At 53.2% G+C, this 21,704-nt stretch overlaps 1 protein-coding gene across 4 annotated transcripts; it reads left to right on the plus strand.

Annotated features, from left to right (window-relative positions):
* Positions 1-5,517: 5,517 nt before the first annotated feature.
* Positions 5,518-19,993, plus strand: MFGE8 (milk fat globule EGF and factor V/VIII domain containing). 4 transcript variants are annotated; one of them, XM_032176242.2, is made up of 8 exons: positions 5,518-5,761; positions 9,052-9,183; positions 11,598-11,779; positions 12,180-12,332; positions 13,057-13,201; positions 17,183-17,367; positions 18,857-19,012; positions 19,136-19,993. In XM_032176242.2, exons 1-8 carry the CDS (start codon positions 5,689-5,691, stop codon positions 19,271-19,273), a joined length of 1,164 nt encoding a protein of 387 aa, XP_032032133.1. In that variant the 5' UTR covers positions 5,518-5,688; the 3' UTR covers positions 19,274-19,993. The 4 variants fall into 4 exon arrangements, with proteins under 4 accessions (XP_032032133.1, XP_032032136.1, XP_032032135.1 ...); XM_032176245.2 differs by lacking the exon at positions 5,518-5,761 and adding an exon at positions 6,531-6,581 and having other exon boundaries at positions 19,136-19,985; XM_032176244.1 differs by lacking the exon at positions 5,518-5,761 and adding an exon at positions 6,804-6,885.
* The last annotated feature ends 1,711 nt before the right edge of the window (positions 19,994-21,704 follow it).

A 21,704-nucleotide genomic window follows, 5' to 3' on the forward strand; every position in this document is an offset into this window, starting at 1 on the left:
GTTCTCATCCTAGTTGTACATTAGCCTCATCTGAGGAACTTGAAAAATACTAATGCCCAGGCCCCACCTCAGTGATTCTGATTTGATTCCTCTGGGTGGAGCCTGGTCTGTGTTTGAAGAATCTTCCCAAGTGAGGCTAATCTGCAGCTGAGGTTTCTAGTCATAAAGCTAACCACAGTCAGTGCTCAATGCATGTTTCTTGAATGACTCAGTGATTAAATGTGTCTTAATTGGGTAACTGTGCAGTTGTTCCACATGGGTGGCAGAAAGCCCGTGAGGGTGATTAGGAAGTTCTGTTCTGCAGCAGTAAGTGGCATTAACTGGTAAGGGTGCTATGCTCACAGCATTCTCTACCTGCCATCTGAGATGGATTTCTGAAGTGTTGTATTTCTTTTTTATTGAAATAAAATTCACATAACCGAAAACACACTCTTAAAATGTACAGTTCAGAGGCCGGGCACAGTGGCTGTAATCCCAGCACTTTGGGAGGCCAAGGCCAGCGGATCACCTGAGGTTGGGAGTTTGAGACCAGCCTAGTCAACATGAGGAAACCCTGTCTCTACTAAAAATACAAAAATTAGCTGGGTGTGAAGGCACATGTCTGTAATCCCAGATACTCAGGAGGCTGAGGCACAAGAATTGCTTGAACCTGGGAGGCAGAAGTTGCAGTGAGCCAAGATTGAGCCACTGCACTCCAGCCTGGGTGACAGAGCGAGACTCCGTCTCAAGAAAAAAAAAAAAGTACAGTTCAGTCAGTTCAGTGGTTTCTAGTATGCTCACAAGGTCATAAAACCATTATCACTGTGTTCAAGACATCTTCATCATCCCCCAAAAGGAACTCTGTATCTATGAGCAGCACTCCTCATTCTCCCCTCACCCCCACCCCTGGCAACTGCTTATCTACCATTAGTCTCTATAGATTTGCCTTTTCTGGACATTTCATAGAAAAGGAATAATATGCAACACGGTCTTTGTGACTGGCTTCTTTCACTTAGCATAATTTTTTGTTTGTTTTTTGAGATGGCGTTTTGCCTTCCCAAAGTGCTGGGATTACAGGCGTGGGCCACCACACCTGGTTTTAACAGTATTTTTATTTGTTTACTATGTATGTATCATTAATTTAACCCCAGAGGGTGACTGGTGAACCCTCTTGGCTCAACCCTGAAGACCATGAGGGAGCCTGTGGTTTGGGGATGGGTCATATGTTCCCGAGCAGGGCAGCTTCCTTCTCTGGGAGAAGGTTTGTGGTCACAGGGAGGCGACTGAAAGTAACATTGCTGATGGAGCTCTTTCTACATAAAAGGTGCTGGGCTAGGGTGACAGGAATAGATATGACATTATTCCATATACCAGGACTTACAATCGAGTGACAGGTATTGCGACCATCATTCCAATATGAGGCAAAGTTTGATAAGAACTATAGGAGAGACTGCAGATTTAAGAGAGACAGGTTGGGAACAGTAAATTCTAATTAGAAGACTTGATTATTACAGCTTTGTAGTAAGTTTTGGAATTGAGAAATGTTAGTCTTTCAACTTTGTTCTTTTTTTTTTCCTCAAGATTGTTTTGGCTATTCTGGGTCCCTTGCATTTCCGTGTGATTTTTTTTTTTTTTTTTGAGATGGAGTCATGCTCTGTCACCCAGGCTGGAGTGCAGTGGTGCGATCTCGGTTCACTGAAAGCTCTGCCTCCCAGGTTCACACCATTCTCCTGCCTCAGCCTCCTGAGTAGCTGGGACTACAGGCGCCCACCACCACGCCCGGCTAATTTTTTGTATTTTTAGTACAGACGGGGTTTCACTGTGTTAGCCAGAATGGACTCGATCTCTTGACCTCGTGATCCGCGCACATTGGCCTCCCAAAGTGCTGGGATTACAAGCATGAGCCACCGCGCCGGGCCTCCGTATGAATTTTAGTATCAACTTGTCAATTTCTGCAAAAAGGGCAGATGGAATTTCGACAGAGATAGTATTGAATCTGTACATCAATTTGGGGGTGTACTGGCATCTTAACAATACAAGTCTTCCAATCTATGAACAGGGGATAATTTTCCATTTGTTTAGATCTTCTTTAATTTTTTTGATGATGTTTTGTAGTGTTCAATGTACAGCTCTTGTATTTCTTTTTCTTTTTTCCTTTTTTTTTTTTTTGAGACGAAGTCTCTCTCTGTTGCCCAGGCTGGAGTGCAGTGGCACGATCTCAGCTCACTGTAACCTCTGCCTCTCAGGTTCAAGCGATTCTCCTGCCTTAGCCTCCCGAGTAGCTGGGATTACAGGTGCCAGCCACCACACCCGGCTACTTTTTGTATTTTTAGTAGGGACGGGGTTTCACCATGTTGGTCAGGCTGGTCTTGAACTCCTGACCTCAGGTGATCCACCCACCTTGGCCTCCCAAAAATGCTGGGATAACAGGCGTGAGCCACCAGGCCCGGCCAGGTCTTGTATTTCTTTTGTTAAATTTATTCCTAAGTATTTTATTCTTTTTAATCTTATTGTAAATGGGATTTTTAAAAATTACGTTTTTGGATTGTTTATTTCTAGTTTAAGAAATACAACTGATTTTTATATATTAATTGTGTATCCTGCAACCTTGCTTAGCTTATTTATTATCTTTGATAGTTGTGTGTTTGTGTGTGTGTGTGTGTGTGTGTGTATGTGGATTCTTTAGGGGTTTTTTTTGTTTTTGTTTTTTGAGACGGAGTTTTGCTCTTGTTGCCCAGGCTGGAGTGCAATGGCGCGATCTCGGCTCACTGCAACCTCCGCCTCCCAGGTTCAAGCAATTCTCTTGCTTCAGCCTCCCGAGTAGCTGAGATTACAGGCATGCACCACCACGCCCAGCTAATTTTGTATTTTTAGTAGAGACGGGGTTTCTACATGTTGAGGCTGGTCTGGAACTCCTGACCTCAGGTGATCTGCCCACCTCAGCCTCCCAAAGTGCTGGGATTACAGGCATGAGCCGCTGTGCCCGGCTCTTTAGGGTTTTTTATATACAAGATCATGCCATCTATAAGTAGAGATAGAGATAGTTTTACCGCCTCCTTTCCAATGGGGATGTATTTTCTGTTTCTTGCCTAATTGTCCTGGCTGGAACCTCCAGCACAGTGATGAAATAGAAGTGATGAGAGCAGAACACCATGTCCTATTCCTGAGCTTAGGGGAAACATTCAGTTTTTCACCATTAAGTATGATAGTAGCTATGGGTTTTTCATAATATATATATATATTTTTTTTTTTTTTTTTTGAGACAGAGTCTCACTGTGTCACCCAAGCTAGAGAGCAGGGGTGCAATCTCGGCTCACTGCAACTGCCGCCTCCCAGATTCAAGCGATTCTTGTGCCTCAGCCTCCTGAGTAGCTGGGATTGCAGGTGTGCACCACCATGCCTGGTTACTTTTTGTATTTTTAGTAGGGACCAGGTTACACCATGTTGGTCAGGCTGGTCTCGAATGGCTGACCTCAGGTAATCTGCCCACCTAGGCCTCCCAGAGTGTTGGGATTGCAGGCGTGAGCCATTGTACCCATCGGTTTTTCATAGATTTTTAAAAATCAGGTTGAGGAAGCTCCCTTTCACTTCTAGTTTGTTGAGTGTTTTATCACGAAGAGGTGTTGGATATTATCAAATGCTTTTTCTGTCATTATTGAGTCGATCCTATATGTGTTTTCCCCATATATATATATATTATATATATATATATTTTTTTTTATATTTTTTTTTTTTTTTTTAGACAGAGTCTTGTGCAGTGGCACGATCTCGGCTCACTGCAAGCTCTACCTTCCGGGTTCACGCCATTCTCCTGCCTCAGCCTCCTGAGTAGCTGGGACTACAGGTGCCCACCACCACGCCCGGCTAATTTTTTTTTCTATTTTTAGAAGAGACGAGGTTTCACTGTGTTAGCCAGGATGGTCTTGATCTCCTGACCTTGTGATCTGCCCACCTCGGCCTCCCAAAATGTTGGGATTACAGGCATGAGCCACCACACCCGGCACCCCTTTCTGAATATTTTAAGAAGGGCGTCTTGCCAGTGGACTCTAGTCCCAACTTAGGTCTCAACACAGCTAGGAGGGAAGATTTGTGACTGTTCTGTTTGTTGGCTAGTCTGACTTAAACATTTATTACTATTACTATTGTTATTATTTTTTGAGACAGAGTCTCGCTCTGTTGCCCAGGCTGGAGTGCAGTGGTGCAATCGTGGCTCACTGCAGCCTCGACCTCTTGGGCTCAAGCGATCTTCCCACCTCAGCCTCCTGAGTAGCTGGGACTACAGGCATGCGCCTAGAGTATTTTTGTATTTCTTTTTTCGTAGAAACAGGGTTTTGCCAAGTTGCCCAGGCAGGTCTCGAACTCTTGAGCTTAAGTGATCCTCCTACCTCGGCCTCCCAAAGAGCTGGCATTACAGGCTTGAGCCACCGCTCCCGGCCTGAAGCATTATTATTATTATTATTTGAGACGGAGTCTCACTGTGTCACCCAGGCTGGAGTGCAGTGGCATGATCTCGGCTCACTGGGACCTCTGCCGCCTGGGTTCAAGCGATTCTCCTGCCTCAGCCTCCCAAGTAGCTGGGATTACAGACACCTGCCACTGTGCGCGGCTAATTTTTGTATTTTTAGTAGAGACAGGGTTTCACCATCTTGGCCAGGCTGGTCTCGAACTCCGACCTCAGGTGATCCACATGCCTCGGCCTCCCAAAATGCTAGGATTACAGGTGTGAGCCACCGTGCCCAGCCAAAACACTATTGTTAAAATCACTTATTTGTAAACAGGTAATATTTGCACATGATAAGTACAAATCATTTAGTAAAAAGTCAACGGTGACAGGCTTGCTTTGTTTTATTCCCTTTCGGCAAACAGGTGCCCATTTCCTCGCATTTTGTCTATGGTGCCTTTCTTGCAACAAAGGCAAAGATGAATAGTTGTTACAGAGACTTAGGGCCTACATATCAGAGAACATTTTCTATTAGGTCCTTTACAGAAACCTTCGCTGATTTTTTTTTTTTTTTTTTTTTTTTAGTATTTTACCATTTCAAACAATGTTGCTGTGCTATCTCTGTATATCTGTCATTTTGCACATGGATGTTTCTGTAGAATGAATCTCTTTATGTGGAAATGCTAGGTCTTAAGGTGTCAGCATTTGTCATTTTGATAGGTGTTACCAAACAGCCCTCTAGGGAAGTTGAACTAATTTATACTGTCTTCAGCGAAGCATGCTTGGACCTGTTCCCCACAGCCTCCACTAACCTTGTTAACATCTTGATACTTGCGGATCCGAGAAGGGAAACACGATGCTCATTGTAGTTTTAATTTGCATCTATCTGATTATGAATAAAGAGTTAGCATCTTTTCAAGTCTAAAAATCTTAAAAACAAAAACAAAAACAAAACTCCTGAACTTTTCCCGCCCAACAGACTCAAGACTCGTGACCCGGCCGTTGGCGCGACGCCGGACGCCGGTGTGGCAGTGGCGGAAGAGGCAGATATCGCAGACCACCCCCGCGCCCCCCAATTCCTTTCAACCAATTCCCTCCCAGCCGCGGAGCCCCGCCCCGAGTCCGCCTCTGGCCAGCTTGGGCGGAGCGCACGGCCAGTGGGAGGTGCTGAGCCGCCTGATTTATCCGGTCCCAGAGGAGAAGGCGCCAGAACCCCGCGGGGTCTGAGCAGCCCAGCGTGCCCAGTCCAGCGCCCGCGTCCCCGCAGCATGTCGCGCCCCTGCCTGCTGGCCGCGCTGTGCGGCGCGCTGCTCTGCGCCCCCGGCCTCCTCGTCGCCCTGGGTGAGTGGATCGCGCCGCCCTCTGGCCCTCGCCCCTCCTCCCCGCGCCGCTCGGAAGTTTGCTCGGCGCCCTCTCTCCCCCTCCACTGTTGACAAACTTAGACAAAGCCCCGGGGGGACCCGGCCGGGCAGAGGGGCGGCTTCTTCCGCTGCGCCCTGGCGGGACAGGGGGAAGCGGCCCTGCTGTCTCTGCGCTGGGGCTTTTGGGCTGGGACTCGGGACATCGGGTGACAGCCCTGCCGCCCCCAGCGATGCGGCTTACAGATAATGACAAAGGAATCCGCTGTGTCGGGCCTCTCTTTTCCCTTGTGAAAAATGAGGCCAGGGAACTGCGTTTGACTTTCGAACCCCTTCCACCTGGGACATTCTAGGACTCTAGTATGGATAAGTCTTCTCTGGATAACTTTGTCCTGGCAACTCCCTGCCAACTCCAATTGGCTGGACAGTTCATTAGATTTTTGCGCTCCCAATTGTCCCTGCCTGGTCACATAAGGGAAGGGCTGGGGAGTCAGTGCAATGGACGCGGGCCGTAAGTGGGGCCCGGGAGGGGACCCAGAGGCTGCGAGGAACTTGGAAGAGGGCTGCCTGCTGATGGGAGTCTCCTGACTCCCTCCCTCCCGCGGCCTTGGCCGGCTGCTGTATCTTCCCTGGTCCTCCTCCGCCTCCCAGGAGGCCTCCGGCGGCCAGCTGGGCCCCTTGCAAACTGGACTTGCGGATGCCCCGTGCCATTCACCGTGGAGCGCTGGGAGGCGGTCAGGGCCAGGGCTGTTTAGGCGGCCCCTCCATCATTTTCTCATAGAAATGAGATTGACTGAAGCAAGGTAGGTAATAGCTGAGCCCCAGCCCTATGTCCTGTGATCTGCCTGACCCTCGGGGCTAGAGCTTCTAGAGTGCTCCAAGCTCCCAGGAACTTGGGAGCTCCTGGCCCTCCCCGGCCACCATGAAAGACAGCTGGATCTTCATAGCTCCTTTCTACTCTTCTCTGTACCCCCCAACCTGAACTCTGGCCAAATGTTACTGGAAAGTCCCCAAAAGAGGAGGATTCTGAAGTCCCAAAGATGTTTTTATACAGGGTGATCTGGCCTTTTCCAGAAGGAGGAAACACCATGCCTATCTTACACACAGGTAATGTGACTGGGTAGAGAACACCTTTTACTTTCCCTTTTTCCCACTGGACCGTTTTGCCCTGGAGCAGTGTAGGGAGAGGGCCAGTGCAGTTGGGAGGGAAGAGTCCATTCCCAACCCAAGCCTCTGTCTGTGTCAGTGCTCGCCCCCGCCTACCAGGTCAGAGGAAGGATTACCTGCTATTTAAAGCCAATGACTAATAGCTCCTTGGGAGCCACTTTAAGCTCCGAGGCCCCTGGAGGCGGAGCTCTGAGGGCAGATGGCTCATTAATGGTGGTGTTGCCTTCCCTGGAGCCGGGTGAACTCTCTGGGGGCTTTGGGATTTCAGGAGGACTCTCCAGCCTTAGATGGGTGACTCTGAGGGGGAGGCGAAAAGGTTTTTTTTTTCTTTTTTCTTTTTGAGACGGAGTCTTGCTGTGTCGCCCAGGCTGGAGTGCAGTGTCGCGGTCTCGGCTCACTACAAGCTTCGCCCCCTGGGTTCATGCCATTCTCTTTCCTCAGCCTCCCAAGTAGCTGGGACTACAGGCGCCCGCCACCACACCTGGCCTGGCTAATTTTCTGTATTTTTAGTAGAGACGGGGTTTCACTGTGTTAGCCAGGATGGTCTCGATCTCCTGACCTCGTGATCTGCCCGCCTCGGCCTCCCAAAGTGCTGGGATTACAGGCGTGAGCCACCGCGCCCAGCCAAGGCAAAAAGATTTCTCATGTCTTGCTCCAAATGACAGATTCGGGTGTAGGGTCTGGGGCAGCCCTTCTGGGATGCTAAGTTCGGCTAGAGGACCCTTGTTGGGCCTGGCCGACCCACCAGAGTCAAGGGATTGAGGATAGGCCCTCCTGTTCCTCCTCCTGTGTTCTCCACCACTGGGGCTGATAGTGCACATCTGTCATCCAGGTTCCCATCCAGAAGCCCTGGTGGCCTCTCCAGCCCTTGCCCCCTGGTGGTTCTGAAATCATCCTTCCTTTTCACTCCTCTGCCCTGGCTTCCTCTCTCACCACGCTCTCCTGCTCTCCACCTTCACCCTCTTCGGTGGGATTTCTGCATTTCAGCCAGAGGGACCTGTCTGCAGCTACCAGATGCTCCCCACCCTGGGGGAGCTCAGCGGCGTGTCTGCACATGGGCCTTTTTAGCCTTCTTCAACCCGCAATTGGAACTGACTTTCCCACTCCCATCTCACACTTGAGAATCTGTTTCTTGTTTTTTTTTTTCCTCCCCTGGTGGACAATGGTGAGGAGGGTGAAGGAAGGTTAAAAGCCACTGCTCTAAACTTGTCATTCTTCAGATCCCTCCCAGTCTGGCCCCAGCCTACCCTTCCAGCTGCATCTAACTGTGCTCCAACATATCACAGCCTCTGTGCATCTGCTTTTCTTGGAACATTCTTTCCTCATTGCCCAGTTTGGCACCCCCCTTACTTTGTCTTCTAGACCCAGCTCGAATATTCCCTCCTCTGGGAAACTTCCATTTCCCCAGCAGAAGTCATGCCTCCAGTGACGGTCCATGCAGGCTTCTGGAGCGTTGGGCAATCTTCCTCATCTGTGGACTTGCTGGCCTCTTTCCCCTTGGCTTCTTGAGGCCTGAGCGGCATCTGATTTCTCTGTCTCAGGGGCCCAGCATGGTCATTGGCCCTCTCAATGTTTCCTGGATGATCACCGTGCTGTCCCTAAGTCAGGGCTGCCGTTGGAGGTGACATCTGTGACTGCAACCTGTGCCTGAACTGGGGGGCAGAACCTGCTCGATGGGCCAGGACAATGCTTCCTTCCACTGCCCCTGCCTTAAAGTCCTCATGGGCCTCCTTTGCAATCAAACTGCTGCCAAGAGACCTGCCCTGGACCTTGCCTGCCTCTCCAGACCCCAGCTGCCAGCTCTTCCGCCAGTGGGCAGTGGTCCCCAGCACCACTCCCATTGTCAGCCAGCACTTTTCTGGACACTCCCAGGCCACTTGGAAAGCTGGGCACTTCCCTTATGTGGGCTGATTTGCCTACACATGGACTTCCTTGGCTCTAGGCTGACTCAGGCTCCATCCAGCAGACTGGGGAAGAGGGAGAGGAAGAGATAATGGGCTGAGTTTGAGTGGAGGGTCCTTGTGGGCTGGGTCCATCTGCTACTTCTCACCTGTGTCCCCAGCTCCTTCCTGATCACCTGCTCATCTTACCTGTCTCTGTCCCCAGATATCTGTTCCAGAAACCCCTGCCACAACGGTGGTTTATGCGAGGAGATTTCCCAAGAAGTGCGAGGAGACGTCTTCCCCTCATACACGTGCACGTGCCTTAAGGGCTATGCGGGCAACCACTGTGAGATGAGTGAGTATCTGAGGGTGCTTGTTACCTGTTTCTAGCAGTAGACCCTGAGCCGCAGCCCTGGTGGCACAGGCCATGTGCTGGCCTTATTCTCTCCCTGTGATCCCCACCCCAGTGGAGGTGTCAAGGCCTCCTCTGGGGAGACTGAGAGAGAGAGACAGAGCCTCAGTTAGACCAAGGGGGCAAAAGGGTCCTGTTGTTTCTTCCTTCTTTCTGCCTGGCCCTCTTTCCTGAGACTGCCGGCCAGGCCTGATGCTGATGCAGAGGAGTGAGGGATTGTGGTCACCCTGGAGGTCATGGGAGTGCTGTTTCTTGAGTCACCATGAGCCAGGCACACAGCATTAGGGTAAAGTCGCAAGGATTTTTCTACCTAAGAGGGGAAAACAAACACATTCTTAGTCTTTTGGGGCCCAGGAACTCAGTAAGTCAGGCTTGGTTTCAGAGTCTGACAATTCCTGGCCCAAGTTTGACCTGCAGCCTCATCACAGAGCTCAGGGAGAAGGGAGAGGCCTGGGCCAGCTGAGCCATCCCCTCGCGGTCAGGTGGTCAGAGGCCCCGCGTGCCCAGAGGGGCTGTCCTCGTGTGACCTGCCTGGTTATCCACTCGGCCACAGAATGGCCCTAGGTGGGGTGGCAACAGCAGTTCCCCTGCTGTCCTCCCTCCAGGCCCAGCTGGAGTCCCTCCCACTCAGGGCTCCCACCCCACTAGGACTCCTCATGGGGTAGGTGGGTCGCCCACATGTGGGCCCAGGGATGGGTGGAGCGGGGGTCCTAGGTTTCTGAATCCAGCAGGTCAGTCGCTGAGCATCTTGGGTAGGGGACAGGGGACGTTTTGCCCTCCTTAGGGAGATGTGGGGATGGGCTCTGAGGTTTGCTGGCCACCAAAAGGAGGGGGCGGGGGGCTTGAGCCAGCTGGGTGGGAGCAGGGGCCCTGGGAGAGAGCAGGTCAAGTGAGTAGGATGCCTTTTACCTCCCAAGGGGCCCTGGGGCCTGTGCCTTGGACCCTGCTCTGAGGCCAGATGTGTTTGAGATCCTGGTGGAAGGGTGTGCGTATGGTTTGGGGGACAGGTTGCTAAGGCAATCAGAGCCCTGGGTGGGGCCAGGTGGGGCCACTAACGAGTGTCCTGGGAGCTGAGGTAACAGTGAGTGTGCCTGAGTGGGAATTACCCACCCTGACTTCTAGCTTCTGGGCCTGGGTTCTGCCCCAGGCTGGATATGGCTGCGCCCAGGAAGAAGGCAGGGGTGACCACACAGCGGAGGAAGCCCTCAGAGGGACCTTCGCAGCTCTTCCTTGCCTTTTACGTGGTATGTTTCCTTGGAGCCAACAAGGAGCCTGTGGGCCCAAAGACTGCACACTGGACTCCTTCAGGGCGTGAGCATGGTGGGCTATGGGGATTGTCCTGGAGGCAGACTGGGGTCAAATCTCAGCTCAGCCACTGGCCGAGCTCTGGTCTTGGGGCTCTGGCCTCACTTTGCGCCTTCCCCCCCTTCCCCCAGCCAGAGTGTGCTAACACCGAGCTCGTCTGAGCCTGTGATGTTGGAGGAAGACTAGATCTGTCTGTGGGTTCTCTGCTTGGCAGCTGGAAGGCCCAGGCACACGCTGGGGGATCCCCAGGTGATGAGAGAAGCTCGGCCTGTAGGTGGGCCTGGTAGCTGTCCTGGGTTCCTGGGACCGCACTGCTGGAGTGATGGTGAGGGGGGTGGGGCCTTGGCCATGGGCATGTTCACAGATGGCTGGGTGAGGGCCCACAGGTGGAAGGCGCAAAGAGGGAAAGCAGAATGGCATTTGTGCCCCACCCAGAGAACTCCTGCCAGTGGGATTCTAGAAAACTCCAGGCAGATTAGCTTCTTTGTTTGTGTGCAGTGCTGGTACTGTTCACTGCCATGCGAGGTAGCCCTTCTCCCAAAGCCACCCTCCTGAGGAAGCCAGGGGCTGGGCCGAGGATGGTGCCCCTTCCTGGTGGGGGGGGACACTGAGGAAGAGGGGGTCACACCAGTATTCTGTGCCACCAGTCTAACCCCTGCACCAGACTAATTGCTGCCAGATGCCCTATATGAATGAGGCCACCTCCCACAGCCTGGAGGGGGACTCTACTTTCCATGAGCGCCAATCACGGCTGTCCCCAGAGTGCTACCCTGGCTGGGATCCTCTGGCAGCCCTGGGTCCCGGCCTCCCATGACTCTGCCCACCCCGCTTGTCCTCACCACCCCCAGCCACATACCTTTTCTTGGCACCTCCTCCTGGGCACTGCCTTCATTGTCCCTTTGTGGTCTTTGTTCTGAGAGAGGCTCTGAGGTTCTCCCTGGCCCTGGGGCCTAGGCAGAGGCCATACAGTCTTATTTTCTTGTCCGTTGGGTCCCAGCTGGGCCCAGGAACCTGCTGGGGTAGCCATCTGACTGCCACCTCCCTCCCCTCAGAATGCGTCGAGCCACTGGGCATGGAGAATGGCAACATTGCCAACTCACAGATCACCGCCTCATCTGTGCGTGTGACCTTCTTGAGTTTGCAGCACTGGGCCCCGGAGCTGGCCCGCCTGAACCGCGCAGGCATGGTCAATGCCTGGACACCCAGCAGCAATGATGAGAACCCCTGGATCCAGGTATGCCTGGGGATGGCCCTGGGGCGGGGCGATGGAGAGAAGGCTCGATGCATGTTCCTGCATTTGGGGGTTACCCCAGGAGGGTTCATTACTGGGGTTCAGGTGGCAAGGTAGCAGGTTCCCATGGATGAAGTATCTGTAAGTGGATGGCATCCCTGGGGGAAGCTGGTATGGGGTCAGGGTGAGGGGGGAGCAGGCCCCAGGCCATGGAGGAGCTGTTGGTACTGGATGAGGCCTCTGGAGGCCTGAGCAGTGAGGGCAGTGTGCTCAGCTGCCCCTCCTCTGTTTTGCTTGAGTTGTTCCCCCACCCAGTGGGGGGAGTGAAGGGATGGGTCTGCTTGGATCTTGAGTGGAAAGAACCCAGGAGATAAGGGTGCCATCTCCCCTGCCCCGTGTCCAGGTGAACCTGCTGCGGAGGATGTGGGTAACAGGTGTGGTGACGCAGGGTGCCAGCCGCTTGGCTAGTCCTGAGTACCTGAAGGCCTTCAAGGTGGCCTACAGCCTTAATGGACATGAATTCGATTTCATCCATGATGTTAATAAAAAACACAAGGTAGGTCTCATTGGGGCCTGAAGGAAGGGCTGTGGTCCATACCCCCTAAGGTTCTAGCATTGACTGAGGACCCCCAGTGAGTCCAGAGAACCCTGGGTGATTGGCCATGATGTGGGTCTTCGGGTACATCTTGGCTTCTAGAAATTGGGAAACCCAGACTGTGTCCATGTTCTGTGGTTTATAAGCAATAGTCTCACTTTAGAGATGAGACTAGTGAGACTCAAAATGGTACAGTGACCTGTTGAGGGTGGTAGTGGTGGTGGAGCTGGGTTTTATTCTGAGCCTTCAGGGGTACATGTACAGTTGTGTAGGTTGTACACTGCTCAAGGATGTCATTGCTAAGCAGGCACCATTCACAGTATAGGCATTGTACATTTGTGGAACTCTGTTAGAAAATTGTCATAATAAACTATTTGAGAAAGGAGTGCCTTTTCCTAATTTGCAAAGAGGCACCCGGTAGGTTACAGGTGGCCCTGTGTCAGCTATAGGGGTTTATGCCCAGGCTTTATAATGATTAAGGAAAGTGGGAGGAGAATCTTTGTGGAGGGCCGTGGGGTGGCCAAAGGAGAGGCTGCTACGTGAGCCTCTGCTGGCTCTTCCAAGTCCTCTTCACCCTCCCAGCCCCACCTCTTCCTCCCAGGTCTGAAGAGGAAGATGAGGTAACCCCAGGGAGGGGGACTGCCCAGATGGACCCCCTCCCCCAGTCTTGTCCCTTCCTTCCTAGGAGTTTGTGGGTAACTGGAACAAAAACGCGGTGCATGTCAACCTGTTTGAGACCCCTGTGGAGGCTCAGTATGTGAGGTTGTACCCCACGAGCTGTCACACGGCCTGTACTCTGCGCTTTGAGCTACTGGGCTGTGAGTTGAACGGTGAGTGCTGAGGGTGCGGGAAGGGGGGCACCGTGGGCCAATCCTAGGAGGTGGCCCTCCCTTCTGCCTCTTTTCTCAGCCAAACTGTGCTCGGTAGGGCAGCAACAAGGCCCGGGGACCAGGCTTCACTCGGGAAACACACTCTAGGGGGTCAACCTGGCCAAAGCAGTCCCACCCAGGTGTTTACTGTCTGTCAACCCATGACCCAGGGCGCTCTGGTTGATAGAGAAAAAGACATCAGTTTTCAAAGTATTTTCCCTTCTTCTGGTTGGCTCCTCTCCTGTAGCTTCTAGAACATGTAGCGTTAGGTGTGTTTGGCAGATGTCAGCTTTACGAGGGCAGAGAATTTGTCTGTTTTGTTTGCTTCGGTATTCCCAGTGCCTAGAATGGTGTCTGGTTTATAGGCACTCAATAAATATTTGATGAATGAGTGAATGAATGAATGAGGGGCGTGGGGCCCCGATGAATGATTTATTAAGGGTACACATCTGGTAGGTATTAACACTTGGTCTAGATCTCTGGGCTCCTGACCACACCCATCCAGAGCTTTCCCTGCCAAACTCTTAGAGTCTGCACTCCAGAGAAACACACGGGCTTCTTGGACCACAGGGCTTGGAGCTGGTGCTTCCTGCTGCCTTTTCCAAAGAGATTCCCAGATGAAGAGCTGGGGAGACCATAAAGGGACAGATTTCTGCAGAGCCAGGAGACATCCTTGGCGAGGTCAGAGTGCCGGGTTTGGGCTGACAGACATTGATTGTCTCAGCCCAGCTCAACCCAGCTTTCCTGAGGTCTGGGTATTTCTCTCTTTGCAGCCTCAGTGCCACCTGCTGGCCATCAGTGGAACTGTAGGGCTCGCTAAGCAGACCTGCAGAGTGGAGGTTCTTATCTTAACCGCTGGCGTTTTTATCTTACCTGCCCTCCTGTGCCTCGCCTTTCCCCTCTGTGACACGTCTTCCTGTTGTCTCATTTCAGACACCACCCAAATACCCCTCCGAGCTGAGTTCAGTGCCTGGCTGGGTTTAGTGTTTTTGGTATGAACTTGAGTAGGTATGCTTCCTCCACCAGGGGCCCTTTTGAGCCTTACTGTTTCAGTGGAGAGTAGAAGACTTTGCCTTCTGCTAGAAGGAAATGTAGGCTACTGGGAAAGGACAGAGCCAGGTCTGTGTGCCTCTCCCTGGAGTCCCTGACACTTGCTGTTTTGGCTTGAAGCCTTCGGCCATTAATGTTGCCTGTATCCAGGCATGACTGGCCCCTGCTCAGGTCCAAGAGAGGGTGAGTCTTGCAAACCAAGGAAGCCCAGGTACCCTGTCTGCTTCCTTCAGAGTCTGGACCACTCCTTTCCCTATAGGCCTTCCAGTTGGCTGGAGAGTGTGGGTGCATGTGTGCACGTGTGCATGTGTGTGGGTGGGGCTGAGGTCTGGGGGTACCTGGGATTCCACAAGGGATCCCTCTTTGCAGGCATGGTGTCTTTGGTGAATTAATTATTTAATTCAATTGATGTTTATTAGCATATTGATTAAGCCCCTCCTGGGTTAACTTGGCTCTAGGGAATGATTCCTTGACCTCATGGAATTTGCGTTGTAGCGAGGGAGGCAGACTTGAGGCAAGGAGCAGATGACAGAGAGCAGTAACAGCTCTGAAGAAAGCTAGAGGCTGATGAGATGACCGTGACTTGGGGTGAGGGGAGAGAGCAAGACAAGGACCGCTCTGTCGGGAAGGCCTTTGACTGGGGGCCTGAATGATGGAGAGCCAGCCACATGAAAAACTTAAAAAGAGCACTGCAGGCAAGGAATTGGTAAATGCAAAGGCCCTGGGGCATGTTGAAGGGTGGAAGGAAGGCCAGTGGAGCTGCAGCCAAGAGACTGAGGGGCAGCTTGGTGGGTGAAGAGCCCCAGGGACCCGCAGTGTCATCACCTAGGAGCTTCTTAGAAATGCAGACTGAGGCCGGGTGCGGTGGCTCACGCCTGTAATCCCAGCACTTTGGGAGGCCCAGGCGAGCAGATCACCTGAGGTCAGGAGATCAAGACCAGCTTGGCCAACATGGTGAAACCCCGTCTCTACTAAAAAAATGCAAAAATTAGCTGGGCGTGGTGGCAGGTGCCTGTAATCCCAGCTACCAGGGAGGCTGAGGCAGGATAATTGCCTGAACCTGGTCGGGAGGTGGAGGTTGCAGTGAGCCGAGATCGTGCCACTGCACTCCAGCCTGGGTGACAGAGCAAGACTGTGTCTCAAAAAAAAGAAATACAGACTGAAAGCCCCAGCCTAGACTTGCTGAAACATAAGCTTTTTTTTTTTTTTTTTATCAAGATCCCCAGGTGATCTGTGAGAATTATTCCCCTAGTATCTCTATTTATAGATGGGGAGACTGAGAGCCAGAGAGAGGAAGGGACTTCCTAGAGTGATGGAGCTGACAGTCCTGCCCCTGCCCTGGTGCCCCTTCCAACTGCATTTCACCAGGAAGGCTGTCTGACTTCCTGGGGAGGCTGAGAGCGAGGAGGGTATGAACGGCTAGAAGCGGATGATCTGTAGAGGGGTCTGCGTTGAGCACATTGTGCAGAATTGGTGTCCTCTGCAAAGCTGCCCGGGTTTTAGCCTGCCTCAGGCCTCTCCTCTTCTGGGGCCAAGGGACAACCAGCTCTCAGCCCGGTACCCTCTCTTTGAGGGGGAAGGTGGTGGTTCCCTGGTGCACCACTGTCAGGAGGCAATGGTACCATCGGCAGGCATTGTCAACGCACCCTGGGGGCAAATGTCTTGAGTGGTGAGAGTATTGGAGGGCAGTGATATAACTTAGCTGGCTCCCAGTACTCTTGAGTGGTGAGAGTATTGGAGGGCAGTGATATAACTTAGCTGGCTCCCAGATGGCAGGGGGCTCTCCAGTCCCACCGTCCACTCCTGCCTCCCTCAATTCCCCAGAGGGATAGACACTTGTGGAGTGAGGATGCTTCCAGGTGGGAGACACCCCCATCCTTCTCTTGGGAGTTGTATCTCCTGCCCATCCCCAACTGTTCTATCCATATGCAGGTGCAGATATGAGTGCAAGGCAGCCCGGCACATTCCTGAGTGTTTGGGGCAGGGCTGAGTGAAACAAATGCCAGCTTCCTGGGCCAGCCCTCACAGGCCTGTGTGACAGCATCCCCAAAACATTTGAGTGTGCGAAGGCCCTCTGGGAGACACTAAGTCAGAGGGCTTAAATAGAGATGTTGCTGAGCCCCAGGAGTTGTCTGAGTTCTCTAACTGCCAGCTGCTGGAGGGCAGGGATGTCATCCTGTTCATCACTGGGTCGCCACCAGCCAGGCCTTCATCATCTAGCTGGGATGTGTAGCTGGTAGAGGTGATGTCATAGTGTGACATTAGGAGTTCGTATGTAACTTGGGCACGATGCTTAATGTCTTTCAGTTTTCTCATCTGTAGAATGGGCTTACTAATTTCTACTTCATTTAGTGTTTTTTTTTCTTTTTCTTTTTTTTTTTTTTTTTTGGTGGCAGGTTAAATGACTGAAGTAAGCACTGAATAAACAAGGTGGTTGATATTAAAGTAGATAGTGACTGTGCCATGGGACGGATGGGAGGCCGAGGCGATGGGGGCAATGCTGTGAGTCCAGAAGAGGAAGAAATCCTGCCCAAGTGAAGTAGTCAGGGCAGACTTCTTGGAGGAGGTGTCTCCAAAGTCAGGCATTGAAGGAGGGCAGGAGGTGGTGGAGCAGGGGCTTCCCTGGTGCAGAGGAAGAAGGGTGGTGAGTGGGAGGTCTTGGGTGATCTGTGAGGAGCTGAGCCCCGCTGGTTGAGGTGAGGAGCTGGTGGGGCCGGCAGTGAGAAGGTCGCACAGTTGGCCCTGCAAGGCGGATGGAGCTGCTTTCTGTTGCCCAAGAGCATGCCAGGGGCTGGTCAGGATCCACAGAGTTCTTTCTGCTTCATCGCCTTGTGCTCCTGCCCCTGGGAGCTGTGGATCCCAGATCCAGATGACAGCCCACCTTGCTGGCAGGATGCACCAATCCCCTGGGCCTGAAGAATAACAGCATCCCTGACAAGCAGATCACGGCCTCCAGCAGTTACAAGACCTGGGGCTTGCATCTCTTCAGCTGGAACCCCTCCTATGCACGGCTGGACAAGCAGGGCAACTTCAACGCCTGGGTTGCGGGGAGCTACAGTAATGATCAGTGGCTGCAGGTGGGTCAGCCTTCTTGGGATGTGGGGCTGGGGTTGGGTGGGATGAGGTGGGGCTGGGGTTGGGTGGGATGAGGTGTTACTGCCAGATCTTTGACCTCTCTCCAGCCCAGGCTTCTGCTCCTCGAAAGATTTCTGGAAAAACCTTGTTTTCCTTTGGCTTTTCGTTCTTCTTACCACCTGTACTCGCTTCTCCTGATCCTGCTTCCACCAAGGTGGAGAAAGGGTGTGTGTGTGTGTGTGTGTGAGAATATGTGTGTGTGTGTATGTGTGTGTGAATATGTGTGTGTGTGAATGTGTGTGTGTGTATGTGTGTGTGAATATGTGTGTGTGTGGGAATGTGTGTGTGTGTGTGTGTGTACACAGGAGGAGAGCCACTCCATGGGCTGCCACAGGGTTGACAAGGCTCAGCCTATGGACAGCAGGGCGGAGGTGGAAAAGGGAGACACGACCCAGGCATCTTGGGACCTCTCCCTTGAGCACAGCATACATATTCTCTGACTCAGTGTCTAAGAAGCCACCATGTGACAGCCCTTGTCTGTCATTGAAATTAGGAAACAAAAGAGAGTCATGGAAAACCAGAGCTTGTTTTATAGACGAGGAAGCTGAGAGCTGGCAGGACGATGATCTGCCTAGTACCCGCCTACTGGCTGGCAGTGAGTTGGGTTTACACCTGGATGTTGGGGAACTGTGTGTCCAGGCGCAGCTGGCAGCTTCTCCAGGGAGGTCAGGGACCGGGGACAGGAGGTCTGTCTCAGGGCCCCATGGAGCACACTGCAGAGCTGGGTTCCGTGAGGAGCTGCCTGCCTGCGGACACCGTCAGGACCAGGGTCAGACTGTGGGCAGCACCGCAGGGAGCCTCTAGAGCAGTTCCTGCCCCTCCAGGCTGTGGCCTCTCCCGTCCTTCTTCCCATCACAGCTCAGTGCAGGTCTCAGGCAGGGGTGGTTGGTGTGGAGCTGGCCAGGGCCCAGACTCTAGGAGCTTTATACCAGTGAGGTACCAAACACCACGTATGGCCAAGTCGTGGTATTATTTATGTCCCTCCACCGCTTTTTTTTTTTCTGAGACAGAGCCTTGCTCTGTCACCCAGGCTGGAGTGCAGTGGTGCCATCTCGGCTCACTGAAACCTCCGCCTCCCGGGTTCAAGCAGTTCTTCTGACTCAGCCTCCCTAGTAGCTGGGATTACAGGCACCCACCATCATGCCCAGCTAATTTTTTTGTATTTTTAGTAGACACGGGGTTTCACCATGTTGGTCAGGCTGGTCTCGAACTCCTGACCTCAGGTGATCCACCCACCTCAGTCTCCCAAAGTGTTGGGATTATAGGCATGAGACACCATGTCCGGCCTTATGCCCATTTTATAGCCAAGGAAACTGAGGCTCACCCAAGTAGTTTTTTTCAAAACTAGAATTCATGCCTCAGTGCGTCTGCCTCTCTTCACCTTACTGGAGATGGTCCAAGCAGAGAAAATGTGGTTGGTTTCTTCCGTAGGTGGACCTGGGCTCCCCGAAGGAGGTGACAGGCATCATCACCCAGGGGGCCCGTAACTTTGGCTCTGTCCAGTTTGTGGCATCCTACAAGGTTGCCTACAGTAATGACAGTGCGAACTGGACTGAGTACCAGGACCCCAGGACTGGCAGCAGTAAGGTGGGTGTCTGTCCAGCTGCCCACCCTTTGCCATTCCTTCATTACTTCCCTGGGAGTCTGGCCTGGGGCTCTGAGGGGAGGGGGGCTGGCTTGGGGTCCTCCTGACACCTGCTCTGCCTCTAGATCTTCCCTGGCAACTGGGACAACCACTCCCACAAGAAGAACTTGTTTGAGACGCCCATCCTGGCTCGCTATGTGCGCATCCTGCCTGTAGCCTGGCACAACCGCATCGCCCTGCGCCTGGAGCTGCTGGGCTGTTAGTGGCCACCTGCCACCCCCAGGTCTTCCTGCTTTCCATGGGCCCGCTGCCTCCTGGCTTCTCAGCCCCTTTAAATCACCACAGGGCTGGGGACTGGGGACTGGGGAAGGGGAGGGTGTTCAGAGGCAGCACCATCACACAGTCACCCCTCCCTCCCTCTTCCTCACCCTCCACCTCTCATGGGCCCTGCCCCAGCCCCTACCCCCCATCCCCTAATCCCCAGCCCTCACTGTCCTGTTTCCTTAGGCACTGAAGGATCTGAGTAGGTCTGGGATGGACAGGAAAGGGCAAAGTAGGGCGTGTGGTTTCCCTGCCCCTGTCCGGACCCCCGATCCCAGGCGCGTGTGTCTCTGTCTCTCCTATCCCCTCTCTCACACATCACATTCCCATGGTGGCCTCAAGAAAGGCCCGGAAGCACCAGGCTGGAGATAACAGCCTCTTGCCCGTCAGCCCTGCGTCGGCCCTGGGGTACCATGTGGCCACAACTGCTGTTGCCCCCTGTCCCCAAGACACTTCCCCTTGTCTCCCTGGATACCTCCCTTGCCCCTTGTCCTGAAGCCCAGTGAGACAGAAGGGGATGGGGCGGGTCTATGGGGAGATAAGGGAGCGAGGTCAGAGGAGGGCATGGGTTGGCAGGGTGGGCATTTGGGGCCCTCTGAGCTGGCTTTTCACCCCAGAGGACACAGGCAGCTTCCAAAATATATTTATCTTCTTCACGGGAACTCTTGGTGTGGTTTGTTATTGTTTCATGGGAATGGGATTTCAATTGTGCTGGTTTCCCCATCCCCCACCTGTGGTCCTCCCTGAGTCCCAGCTTGCTTGCTTGCTTGCTTGCTTGCTTTCTTTCTTTCTTTCTTTCTTTCTTTCTTTCTTTCTTTTTCTTTCTTTTTCTTTTTTTTCTTTTTTTGAGACGGAGTCTTGCTCTGTTGCCAGGCTGGAGTGCAGTGGTGTGATCTCGGCTCACTGCAACCTCTGCCTCCTGGGTCCAAGCATTTCTCCTGCCTCAGCCTCCCAAGTAGCTGGGACTATAGGTGCACACCACCATGCCCGGCTAATTTTTGTATTTTTAGTTGAGACAGGGTTTCACCGTGTTGGCCAGGATTGTCTCGATCTCTTGACCTTGTGATCCACCTGCCTCGGCCTCCCAAAGTGCTGGGATTACAGGTGTGAGCCACCATGCCCAGCCCCATCTTTCTTTATGTCACCTGCCTGACTACACATAGCTTCATAGCAGGAGGCGGGAGACTTTGGTCCAGGGCAGCCTGGAGGGAGTCAGGACTTCCAGGTCCTCAAAACCTGACTTCCCCTCTTCCCTCTGCTTTCTACCTTCATGCCATCTGGCCCTGGGCCCCACAACTGCTGCCTGGTCAGGGGCCCAGCGAGTGCCTGGCAGACACTGTCTCCTGAATGCTTTTGTTCCCTTCCTGCCAGGAAGACTGGCTGGGGCAGCTGGTTTTCCCCTTCAGCAGTTTCCATTCTGTCTGCAACTGGAGTGGTAGGCTGGAGAAACTATAAGAAACCCAGTGAACCTGGGTGCCTTCAGAACTGCGGGAGTTCCTGGGGTGGGTGCAGCGTGGGACTGGAGGAGGGGGCCGGGGCTCTGCCAAGTGGGCATGAGGCCTCCTGCCTGAACACACTGGTTCCTGGTAGGCCACTGGCGTGTGTGCTCCAGGGATACCCTCTCTGCCCTCCCCTGTGTGGGGGTCATCAAGAAGTGGGGGTGGGCCTTGCAGGCCAGTGTGCTGGTGATCTGGGAGGGTGACTTGCAGGCAGAGGCTTGGCTAGCTTGGGAAGGGGTGTAGGAAAAACCACCCTCTTTGTCAAGGTGAATTTCTCCAAACTTTGGGAGCCGTGCTGTGTTCTGCAGGCAGGGGGTGCCTCTGAGCAACAGGAGGTGGGGCTGCCTCTGAGCAGCAGGAGGTGGGGCTGCAGGGCTGCCAAAGGGAGGGCGTGGCTTTGCTGGAACCACATCAGGGAAATGCGTCTGGAAGTGGTGCCTTTCTGAGATCTGCCGTGGCTGGGCTCCTGGGCCTAGCAGGGTCTGAATAAAAGGCCCAGGCCGAGGTCTTCGCAGGAACTGAGGATGGGGGACTCCCTTCCCCTGGGGGTCCCTTGGCCTACTGCTTCCCGTTTCAGAGCTCTCTTCTGTGGAGCGGTGTGGATTGGGTTTAGAGCCAAGTCTTTCTGGGTGCTTTCAAGCCTCAGGACTCCCTCCTGGGGGAGTTTCCTGCCCTGAACCCCTGTTCCAGCATCCCCTGGGGATGAGCAGACAGTGGGAGAAGCATCTCTGCTCTGGGATGGGTTGGCCAGAGCCTTCTAAAAGTCCCCCTCCTGGGACCCTGGAGTGGAGTCCCCTCACTCCTGACCCCCTCCTTCCTTCCTTGGCTTCTCTCCCTCAGCAGTGTCTTCCATTTGCCCAGCTTTTACCATCAC

The sequence above is a fragment of the Hylobates moloch genome, unplaced genomic scaffold, assembly GCF_009828535.3.
Source record: "Hylobates moloch isolate HMO894 unplaced genomic scaffold, HMol_V3 SCAFFOLD_14, whole genome shotgun sequence".
NCBI lineage: Eukaryota > Metazoa > Chordata > Mammalia > Primates > Hylobatidae > Hylobates > Hylobates moloch.